This window comes from Protopterus annectens, chromosome 8.part0 (genome assembly GCF_019279795.1).
Source record: "Protopterus annectens isolate FY-2018-M chromosome 8.part0, PAN1.0, whole genome shotgun sequence".
NCBI lineage: Eukaryota > Metazoa > Chordata > Ceratodontiformes > Protopteridae > Protopterus > Protopterus annectens.
In genome coordinates, this window is record NC_056741.1 from 537,614,095 (window position 1) to 537,626,635 (window position 12,541).

The following is a 12,541-nucleotide window of genomic DNA, read 5'->3' on the forward strand; positions in this document are numbered from 1 at the left end:
GAGGAGAGGGTTGTCTGTGTACATGAGGCAATTGCTGCATTGCCCCAAGATGCCCAGATTCATCAGGTAGACAGGAGAAAACACCATTCAAAATATTAAGAAGCAGAAAGTTTACAAAACAGACCACCCACTTCAGAAAATCTTGTAGGTCATCTAAAGGTTTTCATTGTATCTCCATCCGTGTTCTTTTTTTTTGTAGCTAAAAAATGAAATGGTAATGTTCTAAGTTCAGGGCTTTCATAGAATGTTTTACAGCAATCACATGCACATTTGTGCCAGGCTTCAGAATTATTGCCTGACTTCATAGCTGTCATTGTGAAACCCCAAACATGTTAACTGAAAATGACTGACTATATTTTACATTTGCTTTCCAACTGTCAGGAGGGAGGAGCTAATTTGCAGGTATTCTGCTTCTCTTAAATATGCAGTTATAGGGAGCGAATATTACAAGTGAATTAATTTGCTGTCATCTTGTATGTTCATATAGCAGATGCTTATGTATGCAGTTGTTTTAAAGAAAAAAGAATGTAGGAGATTAGAAGATTGTTGTGAAATGGTCAGAACTTTTCCTTTTGCTTGTAGTGGTATTAGCAGAAGCTGTAACTCTTTTTTTTTTTCTTTGAAGGTTCCTGTTCAGCCAGTAACTGTAGCTGGCACAGAACACAGCAAGGTGATGGACAAAGCTGACCCTTTGTTTGTGCCTGAGAGAGATCCTCGATTCACTGAAATCTTTACTGGAATTAATGCTGGTAAGTTGGCTGCTGTTTGTCATTCTGTTAGAATCTTTAGCTTAGGTACATGTTTTTTTTTTTTTGTTTGTTTTTTTAACTTCTGTGCACTTTAAAATTGTCCCATTGTATTTTGCATTTGATCATGGATGGTATTACTTTAACCCTAGGTAAAAAAAAAAAAAAAAAAAAAAAAAAATCTTCCTTCTAAATAGATATGTTAAAAGCAGTTATCACTGGAAGTATGTAATGCTATGAAAGTCTTCACAATACCAGCCTCTCACACCAGCATTTAGTGTAGTTAATAGCATAATGTTGGTGGGTATTCTTCTACTGTCTTTTAACTAAGGCTTCATGGGATTGATGGCTGCAGTTAGTCCTCTGGCTGCTGCATTATGCACAAACTGTGCTACTAGATCTGTGACATCACCACAGTGCTGCATGCAGTCTTTGCACTGGTTGCTAGCCCTCTGGGGGATTACATGTAAAGTGGCACATTTAATATACCTTGCCTTGCAAAATCAATAGTGCACAACTGTATGACATCTTATTGCTTGGTTTGTGTTCTCTACACAGTCAGTAATCTGCTAACTAAAGTTACATTTTTCTGGATCTGTGTTTTGTGCCTCTGCAGTACCTGGTTTGAGGAGCTATGCTTTTATTTACTAGGTTGAGGAATGCCAAACATATGACATGTATCTCATCTTAAATCCAGTGAGTTTTAATGTACTCCTGATTGCATTATTTTATCATTTTATCATTTTGTTTTCTTTTCAGTTAATGTTCTGTGGCATAGTATATGCAGTTAATGACTGGCTGCTTGATTGGCATATGTACATTAGGGGCAACAGCACGCTTTGTCACTTACCAGAAATCACTGTTTTCAGATGTATTCTTGATACTTGTAGCTGCCCAGCATAAAGCATACTGTTTCCATGCTGCTGCTATTAGGAAGACTGTGAGATGTTCTGTCTTGCATCTCCCAGAAGCATAGTTGTGTTCCTTGGCAGCAACACTGATGAAAGAGAACTTTTCTTATGAATGGAATTACGTCTTTTGCCCTTGGCATTTCAATTGTATGCATGATTTGCATTCTGCAAACAGTATCTTTCATATCTTTTGAATGTTCTGTAAATTTTCTTTATTGTCCATGATACACCAAATTAAACATAATTTTATTTATTTATTTGTCCTATGTTAACCGGGTTAGTTCACTGGGCTGGGGGTCCATTTTCAGTGGAGACCCGAGGAGAAAAGCTCCACAAGCATATGATAAAAAAGATCCAAGTTACATTGCAAGTTTAAAAACATAAAAAAGGGCAACGTAAAAAGACATGTGAATAACAACATTAATGCCTTGTAGATAATCATTAAACATATCAACAAAGCTTCACAAACACATGATAAAAAAAAAAAAATAATACACATATATCATAGCCACACCAAGTTGCATTGAAGTTTAGGAACATTAAAAAGGGTAAGATAAAGAGACGTGAGTAACAACATTAATGCCTTATAGAAGTCATTAAAATGCATTTTGTGCATGTACAAAAACAAAATGATAGAGGTAGAGTTGGTGGAACAAAACAGAAGAATAGTAAGTGGAATGTAGAGAAGAGTGAAGAATAATTGAAGAGACCAAGAATAACAAAAAGTGGCAGTTGTGTCACTTATAGTGGGTGGAATGGAAAGAGAGATGGTAAAGATAGAGTGGAGAGAAGGAAATGAGGAGGAAAGAGTTGGGGTGACCAGGAAAATAAGAAGTAAAATGGGGGGGGGGGGCAAAGTTGGGAGGAAAGTTTAGTTTTTAAGAGTGCTCAGTCTTGTAGCTATGGATTCACAGGATTGTAAGTATAAATAATGTATGAAGGGAATAGTTCTGGTGTGGTTGTGGCAGATATATAGACAAACATATCTTCAAGCAAGTGTGTACAGCATTTAAAGAAACAATCGTCTCATAAGGCAGCAGTTCCACTGCCTGTATTGAAAAAGTAGCTTACCAGATATCCTGTCATATCCCAGTGTTCTTAAATCCATTTGGTTATATCATGCAGAATCAATTCTTGTTAATTTCTTCTCTCCAAGCATTTACTTATGGAGTAATAGACTAGCTAATATGCTTAACATGTTTGTATTGGATCTATATTACATTATCGAATTTTCAAAACTTCGAATCTGATATGGTCGACACCATATAATCGAAGTCTTGAAACATCAAAAATGTAATAAAACACAACAACCTACAAAAACAAACCATTTAAACTCTCTAAGCAGGGGGCCAAGCCCCCCTGCACTCACTCCCACTACTTAGGATCGCAGTACAATGCAGAAAAGGAAAATCTTCCCTTTCTGTGCTGTACGGAGATCTCCATTAAAAGATTCGAAGTTTCAAGGCTTCGATCATATGGTGTCGTCCATATCAGATTCGAAGTTTTGAAACTTCGATCTTCTGATATAGACCTGTTTGTACCAGTTTAGTTTTTTGAACAAATGTAAGCATCTTATTAGAAACAATTACACTGTCATCCTCTATCCTGTCTCACTCATTTACTCTATAAAGGATTAATCCTTTTGAACATTTTTGTGTGTTCTTAATATACTGCACTATTGTTCTTCTGTCAGTCTCACCATATTGCAGTAGTCACTTTTAGCAGGTGCTTCCATCAAGCTTCTTCAAATCCCTCTAACAATGTCCAAGCAGACAAGCCCACTGTATTGACTGTAGATATGATAATGCTGCAAACCCTTTCCCTTTCATGTCTTCCCCTTTGGTCCTTCTCCTAAATATATAACTTCATAATTTTCATTGATTTTTTTTTTTTTTTAATTTTAACACGTATATAATCTTTATTCGGCCTCCAGTTCATTCACATTTTCAAAAACGGAGAAGACTAAGGATACTTCATTCATATTGCATATTACACACAGGCAGGAAGCATTATTCTTATGGAGTTTTATTCTTTTATGCTGCCAGCATGCCCTGCCCTTGCCACTGACAACTACTGCAACTGACTTGCCCATCACGAAACCTGACATGCAACCTAGGCACTATCCATTCAATTACAGTAACCATTAGATTGATTTTTGGCATAAAATGTTATTCATATTTGTCATCTTTCAGTTACAACTTGGCTTTTTGGCCTATAAACACATCTGACTTCCACTGCTGGGCTCTTGTCTCTCCCTTCAGATCTTCACCCAAGCAAATGTCTCCTCTGTCCTTCCTCAAGGCCATGAAATTATAAATGTAAACATTCCTGTCATAGATTTCATTGAGTTTACAGGGCAACTGGGCCATGCTGTCATTGCCAGGACCTACCCTCAGACCTTGCTTCCTTTTTCAAGGAGTGATAGTCACACCAAGGATGAATTTATTATTACCCAATCCAATTGTCTAACCCTTCTTTAAGGAAGATAATGTTCCACATTGCTTGATCTGTAGAGGAAGCCTTTTCCAGAGAAGAGGCACAGTCATTGTGTGACAAAGCTCTCTCTCTGCTGTGATTTGTTTATTTGCTGAAGTAGGTTTGGATCTCTGGTCCTAGTGTTTGCTGGACTGTTTTATTTGTAGAGAAATAAGAGGCCTTAGACTGCCAAGTCCCTAATGGCCTAGAAGGCAGTGATTATCCATTATAGACATAGGACATTGATTACAGGAACAAGGTCTCCAGCCTGTCTCGATAGTTCAGGTCCTTTAGACCCATGGCCTTTTTGTTGGTAATCCTTGGGGACACTGCAGTAGCTTGATATGTTTAATAAGATACATCCTCAGAAAAAGCATTATATTCAATGAGGGGCCTAATCAGTGCAGAATATAGAAGGAAGAGGACGTCTTTGAATCTAGAGGAAATGACGTTTATAGTCAGCTGTGCCTGACAGAAGGATTACAACATGAAGGTCAAAGTAGAGGGAATTGTCTGTCCATGTTCCAAATTCTGTCACAACATCTTCATTTTGGAGTGATGTGTTTTCGATACTGTAAGCTAGATGGTGGTTTTATTTACCAAGTGCAGCAATATTGCATTTTTCTAGCATTTAGCTTTAGCCCATTTTCAGAGCAATACTACTGAATTTTAAGTTTGCTTTATAGCTTTTGCATATCTGAAGAGATTTGAGTATAACATCCAGATTACAATCATCTGTAACTTTGCTTGACTAAGGTTCCCCATTTGTGATTTAGAGATCAGAAAAGTATATGCCAAATAGCAGAGGTCTTAGCACATATCCCTGTGGTACCTTACTGGTTTCCATCATGGTCTCTGAGGATGCGCTTGCCCCCTTCACAGTATGGGTTCTGTTCTTTAGCCAGTTAGCTATCCCTCTGACTACATAGGGATCAATTTGGAATACATTTAGTTTATTGATAATGTTGGCATGTGACATGATATTATATGCCTTGGTGATGTCCAGGTATGCTGTATGGCAGTGACCACTGTCCACAGCTTGCATCACCATTTCAAAAAATTTACCAGTGTCATTAGACAAGATCTACTCTTAACAAAGCCAGACTGTTGGGGGCCAAGCCTTAAGATTTTTTAATACTGTACTTTGTCAGGTCTATTATTATTAACCTTCAGTGAGGGCGGCCACAGTGATGCATCAGTTAGCGTTGCCGCCTCACAGCAAGAGGTTCTCCAGTTTGATCCTCGGCTGGGGTGCCTTCTGTGCGGAGTCTGCATGTCCTCCCTGTGGTCGTGTGGGTTTCCTCAGGGTGCTCCTGTTTCCTCCCACATTCCAAAGACATGCTCTATGTGGATTGGACACTCTAAATCTGCCCTAGGCGTGAGTGCGTGCATGTGTGTGTGCCTTCCGTGGAAGGTTGAGGTTGGGCGCCGGGCTGGCAACTTGACACTGTAAAACTCCACTGCCAGTCATGAGCGGACATATGATCTGCTGTGGCGACCCCTAACTGGGAAAAAGCCGAAAGAAGAAGAAGAAGATTATTAACCTTCAATGACCTTGCAGATGAGGCTTATAAAGTTGATGGGTCTGTAATTCCTGGATTCCATGGTGGGGGCAGGGCATCACTACTGCTGTGTGCCAAACCTCGTGGACAAAGTCAGTGGATAGGCTTTGGGTAGAATAGTTATAGGAGGGGGTCCATCAGCGCATGTTAAATACTGTTCAGCAGGCAGTCTAGTATGCTATCAGGTTTATAGACAATGTGTTTTTGTTTTGCAGAGTACTTTTAACAAGTTTTCTTTTGTGATGGGTGGGTTTGATCATTAGGTATATGTGGGTTTTGTGTAGATCAATATTTTTAATCCACCAACCCTTGGACCGGGCCCTATCCAGCATAAATTCCCTGACGGTCCATGAAAGACTAGGGTCCACTGGCTGGGAGAGGGACTGCTGGTCTGGAGACTGATTTTTTAATTAAAAAAAAAAATTTACGGGCATTCTTTAAGAAGAATGCCCTTTGTGTCCGTGTGCACAGATGCGACAGGTGGGTGTGACCTGTTTTGTCTGCATCTGTGCAGCCTACTGTTTACATCTTCTGCACACACAGAATTTGAATGCTAGATGACGTTTTAAATGTGGACCATGAATGGACAAGTGACAGGTGTGTGTGTGTGTGTGTGTGTGTGTGTGTGTGTGTGTGTGTGTGTGTGTGTGTAAAAAGAGGGAGGAAGGTGCCTCTCAACTGTCCAGATTTTCGCAGAATGTCCAGATTTTTGCCTTATATTTTTTGTTTGTTTCTCTTAAAATTTGTGGGTTATTTTGGGTTTATTGTGGCAAATCCGCGAGGACAGAATTTACCAAACAATGACCGACACTTGAGTTTCAGACTTCATATCCTTCAAAAAATTCACGATAACACAATACCTTTTATTCCAGCAACTTTATGAGAGCAATATTTAAAGTTTGTTCCTATTTTGGGGGCTTTCTCCAGATTTTTTATGCTAAGAGCTTCAGAGGTGTGGAATGTGTGTTTAAGAGGGAGGGAAGGAGGTGTGTGTATTTGTGTGTGTAAGAGGGGAGGTAGGTAGATATGTGTGTTTTTATGAGGGAAGGAGGTAGGTAAGTGCATACCTCTCAACTGTTTCTGATTTTCAGGGACATCCCTGATTTTGACTGAAATTTTAGCTCTGTCCTCTTAATCCCACCTAAAAGTGGTGACTTTTGGAGAAAAGTTGATGAATTACAGTTAATAAATAATGACAATAATTAGAGTTACAGACTCCTTTTAGTTTAGAAAAATGCAAATTCACTCATTCTGTTATTCTGTTAACGTCTCAAGTTAATACTACTAATATATGAAAAGTGCCCCTGATTATTTCTGGATTTGTCCCTGATTCTTTTGTGATTTGTCCATTTTTGGTTGAGCGCTGTATGTGTGTGTTTAAGAGGTAGGCAGGTGGCATACCTCTCAATTGCCAAGATGTTTGCCCCATATTTTTGGTCTCTTCCTCATAAAAAGGACTGAAGTTTCAAACTTCATATCCTTTGGCATACAATGCTCAATGATTGTTTTAACTGGTTCTTTATAAAGAATGTTTTTTTTATTTCTGCCTTAGTGGACCCCAAATAATTCTCCTGTTTTCACCGTTCCCCAAGTGTAAAACGGTGTAGGATGAAATTTGCACTGAACTTGTTTGCTAATATATTTGTGATATCCATTGGATCAGAATAGCTAGTGCTATTTTTATACGTTCCGAAAACTGAGTGTTACCACCTAACTTCAATAAAGAAGGATTTGCAATTATCTGTAGCTTCTGATGTTAGCCAAGTTCATGTGAAGCCTTTATTTTCCTGACGATATTTTTCAGTACTATGGATAACCTTATGATGTTGACCTTGATTTGTGGGTCTTCAGTTTTGAGCTTTATTCTAATCAGCTTTTTCCTTTTACTGCATTGTTTTATGCATGTGGACTGCCAGTTGGGTTTGCTTGTACCCATCCCATTTTGTTTAGTTTTGTTAGGGACTGACAGGTTTATACAGGGTTCTATGTGAGTATACAATTTATTTGCATAACTACTAGTTATATCAACATTTTGGGGATTACAGTTGTATTGCACTTTGAGACTTCATCATCGAATTGTTGGAAGTTTATATATTTGAATATTATGATATTTGCATCTTCTAAATTGGGGTTTTGAAAGAGAAGATTACCAATTTGTGGACAGACTTGACTTGAGGAAGGGTATACTTGTGGGATGGTGAACATTTATTTATTTATTTCCTGTTTGTTGACCCGGAAGGTCCATTGAGCCCAGTGTGCCCATTTTCAGTGGAGGCCCGGGGAGAAAAGCTCCAACAAGCAAAATGCAGTAAAAATTTATGATACAAGTAAAAAGTAAAAAAGCTGGATACAGTTTACAACATATGCTTACTACAAATATTAGATTATTTACAATAAAGAAAGGTATATTTACAATCTTGACATAGGAAGAACATTTCTGATTATAAGAAGTTGGCATTAGAGAACTATAACCCCAAGGTGATAGACGCTTGGGTGCAAATATTCCATTGAGTTTAGGAGTTAGAGTGCAGGATTGAAGCATCGGCAGAAGGTGGTTAGAGGTGCAGCATGGAACCGGAAGGGAGAAAGGGGAGGGGGAGAGCTTGCTAGTTTGGAAGAATGCAGATGCATTTCCGAATGGAGGAGAGGTAGGAATTAAGCTGTGTTTTAAAGATTGTCATATTTTGTATTACTTAGGGAAGGAGGGAGAGAATTCCATTTTTAGCTAAGGAAAAAGAGAGAAGTAGTTGTCCTGGAGGTCGGTTGGGTTTATGTACAGATATTAGGTTTTGTTGTGCCGATCTTAGAGTTCTGTTTGGTACATAGAGGACTAGGATGTTTTTTAGAGCAGGGGATTTGGTGGGGTTGAAGAATAATTTGTGAGCAGTGGTGAGTTGGAGGAAGTCCAGATAATATGGAAGTTCTAGCCAGTTTAGAGAGTTAAGGGCAAGGCAATGATGGGAGGGAGGTTTTGGAGTTAGTGGCAAATTTGGAAATTTTGTTATAACAGTTTTCTAATTTGGATGTAATAGATGCAGATAAGTTGGTTAGAGAGGGGGGTGCCATACATCAGGGAGGGGAGGAGGTAAGCAGAGGCGAGAGTACATCTAGTAAGAGGTGAGAGAAAGCGGTTATTCCTGTAAAGTATACCCAGTTTTTGGTGTGGTTTTTTTTGATGTTTAGGAGTACATGGTTGTCGAATTTTAGGTATTCATCTATAGTTACACCTAGTAACTTTGCATGGAGTGGCGACTTCAATAGGAGAGTTATTTTGGCTTAGGATTTGGAAAGAGGTTTTGTCGAAAGAGAAGGCTTTTGAGGTAAGGAAGATTAACATTTTGGATTTGTTAGCGTTTAAGGAGAGATGATTCTGGAGCATCCAGGCTTCAGTTGTTGAGAAGGCAGTTTGGGTCTTTGTTAAGAGTTCAGGGAGGTTAGAGGCAGAGCAGACTAAAGTTGAGTCGTTAGCATATTGGATTATTTTGGTATTTGGAATGGTGGAGTGAAAAGTGTTGATGTTGAACAGCAGTGGTCCAAGAATGGATCCTTGGGGTACGCCTGTGGGGGTATGAAGAAAAGGGGAGATGCTTTTCCTCCATTTCACAGCCTGAACTCTATCGGACAGGTAGTTTGAGAGAGATTTAGGTTTGAGAGATGACTCAGTAGATGGGTGTGGGAAACAGAATCAAAGGCTTTGGAGAGGTCCAGGAGCACTGTGGATACTATTTCTCCAGAATCTCTGGCACGATTAACTGTATCTAGGAAAGAGAGGAGAGCTGTTGTAGGGCTGTGCCCAGGTCGGAAACCATGCTGGGTAGGAGTGAGGAGGTGGTTTTGAGTTAGGAATGGCATTAGTTGTAGATGAATGCATTTTTCTAGGATTGCGAAGATAGGGGAGAGGATGGCTGTGGGGCAGAAATTTGAGATGTTAGTGTTTTTCCCACTTTTATGAAGAGGGAGAATATAGGCGGTGCTCCAGAGTTTGGGGATGTAGGATTCCTGTCTGGATCTATTGACTAATGTACTTATAGGGAATGCAATTCCATCAGCAGCAGATTTAAGAAAAATAGAGGGTATGTTGTCGGGAGCATTAGAGCAGGGTTTTAGTTTGGAGAGGAGTTTCTGCATGTAGTTGGTGGATATGGGTTTTATGTTGAAGATGGGAGTGGAATTAGAGTTAGTGTAAGAAGGGGTTGTGATGGAGGCAATATGAGTGTACGAGGGAGTGTGTTTGGCAAAAGATTTCATTAGTGCAGATATGAGAGTTAATAAAGAAAGAGTTGAACAGCAACAACAACATTTATTGGGGTCGGGGCATGGATTGTTTTGGGTGCCAGGGCTGAGGAGAGAGTTTATAGATTTCCAGAATTGTTTGGGGTTTGTAGTATGGTTAGACTGGAATTTGATGAAGTAGGATTTTTTGTCTCTGAGGATTAGTTTTTTTGAGAGGTTGCAGAGCTGTTTGTACTGAAGTAGGGTTTCAGGGAGTTTATTCTTTGATAGTTTCCAGGATTTGTCCCTTTGATGCATTTGTTTTTTTAGTATCTTTTGTGAGCTGTGGGGCAGAGTTGTTTTTTATTCTTTTTGTTCTAGTTGGTGCTGTACTATTTAAAATATCTAGAAGAGTGGAATTAAAGTGGTCAACGGCATCATCATGGGGAAGTGTCTTTAGTATGTTCCAGTTTATTAGTTTGAGGGAGTTAGAGAATAGGCTAGGGTTGAAATTACTAAGGTTACGTGTGTGGATGTAGTGATGTTGTAGAAGGGAAGAACAGGCAGAGCGATGGGCATAAGCTGGAAGGTGGTCACTGATGGAGTCAGGCATTGTACCTGAGTTTGTAACTTTATTTGGATGGGTTGTTAGAATCCAGTCAAGGGTAGAGCCTGGGGGAGTGGTTTTATTTGGTCTATTAATAGAATGAATTATTTGAGTAAAGTTAGAGATTAATGGATTGAGTAGGAATAGAGTTATTGATGTTGTCCCAATTTATGTTTACGTCTCCTAGTATGTAAGTCTCATTATTTATGTTGGTAGGGGCCCATAGAAGGCTTTCTTCCAGAATTGGGATATTGTTTCCAGGAGGGATATATAGGGTGATGATGCAGATATGTTTGTGGTTATTCATTTTAAGTAGGCAGGCCAGTATTTCAGCATTACCAAACTGAGGAATTTCATTAGGGTAGGGGAAAATGCAGAGCAAGTTGGAGTAGATTAATGCGACACCACCACCTTTTTTGGGTGTGCGATCGCACCTAAGGGCTTGGAAACCTGGGGGTAGTATTTCAGAGTCTGAGATATGGGGCTTAAGCCATGTCTCGGTGACGGCAACAATATGTGGTTGATTGTGGCTTGGCCATGCTTGAAAAATGGATGCTTTGTTACAGAGACTTTGGGCATTGAGAGTAAAGAGTTGAAGAGTTTTATGGATGGGGGAGGTTTTTGAAAAGAGGGTGTAGGACCAGGGTTTTGGTGAACATCACCTCCTAGGGGGAGGTTGTTGGGGAGAGATAGTGCGATGGATTTAGATTTTATTTTATCGAATAAGGGGAAGTATATGATGAGCTTTGTCATTTGGAGTTTAGCTGTGGTTGGCATAATTCATAAGTTAAAGTGATGTAGGAGGTTAGGTTGTATTAGAGAGGGGGAGATGGAGTAGAAGCTTCTTTTGATGGAGTGGTGGTACATGTTATGTGGAGGGGAGTGGGGGAAAGGAGAGAAATAAGGCGGGAGATGGTTAGTAGAATAGGAGGTAACAAGGTAGTTTATGAAATTAAGGAATTTTTGGGCATATCATAAATTTGTGGTACAGGCTTCCCAGTTTATCGACAGCAGCCCTGGGCCAATAGGCTACTGGCTGGCCTATGTCTAGTTGGCCAGCCTGGGTTACCTGGGATAGCTCTGTTGAGCAAAAGCTGGACGTAAAACCAACCAACCTGCCAAATATGAACTGAGAATTGCTACGCTTAATGCAGGTTCACTGACAGGATGCAGCTTGGAAGTGGATGACATGATGATACAGAGGAGATTGGACATTCTATGTATCCAAGAGACAAAGATGGAAGGGCAGTGTAGCAAAGCCACTTGGCTTGGGATACAGACTCTACTACTCAGGTGGGGGACAGGCTAGAAATGGTGTAAGAATTGTGAGAGAGAAGCTTCAGAAGGCAGTGAGGGATATCATCAGAATTAATGACAGACTCATGGCAATCAAGCTCCAATGTAATGATAGGGCAGTATTCATAATCTCAGCATATGCCCCACAGCAGGCTTGTGATAGTGAGGAAAGGAGTGCATTCAGACAGCAGTTGCAGGACCTACTAGATAAAGCAGGACAACATGAATTGGTGTTGATAATGGGTGACGTGAATGCACATATTGGGACAGACAGAACTGGATATGAGGACTGCCTGGGTCCACATGGGTGAGGTAACACGAATAAAAAAGGAGAAGCCATTCTAGACTTCTGTCTGACAAATGGCTTGATAGTAGTCAACACATGGTTAAGAAAGAGAGACAGTCACAAGAACACATACAAGAGTAGCCAACATACAACTCTGGTAGACTTCCTCCTAGTAAGGAAAAGGCACTGGGGCAGAATCCATGATTGCAAAGTCATCCCTAGTGAAACAGTTCGCCCACAGCATAAACCATTAGTTGCCACAATCAGCTATAAGCAGTGGTCAGAGAAGGCTCTAAGGTCAACAGAGACCAGACTGAAGATCTGGAAGTTGACTGGATAGGAAGTACAGCAGTTCAAGGAATTACTCAGTGCTCTAGCATCCCAAGAAGAGGAAGAAATAGGTGGAGTTGAAGAAGAGTGGCAGCGCCTAAAAGCAGCATGTGTTA

General features: G+C 39.9%; 1 protein-coding gene across 7 annotated transcripts in view; it reads left to right on the plus strand.

Moving 5' to 3' along the window:
• Window positions 1-12,541, plus strand: part of ARNT (aryl hydrocarbon receptor nuclear translocator) — a 2,399,029-nt gene that overhangs the window by 1,953,164 nt on the left and 433,324 nt on the right. For all 7 annotated transcript variants that reach the window (XM_044080044.1, XM_044080045.1, XM_044080042.1 and 4 more), the window contains one exon: window positions 626-749. In XM_044080044.1, the coding sequence (XP_043935979.1) occupies window positions 626-749 (124 nt within the window). The remainder of the gene's footprint in view (window positions 1-625; window positions 750-12,541) is intronic.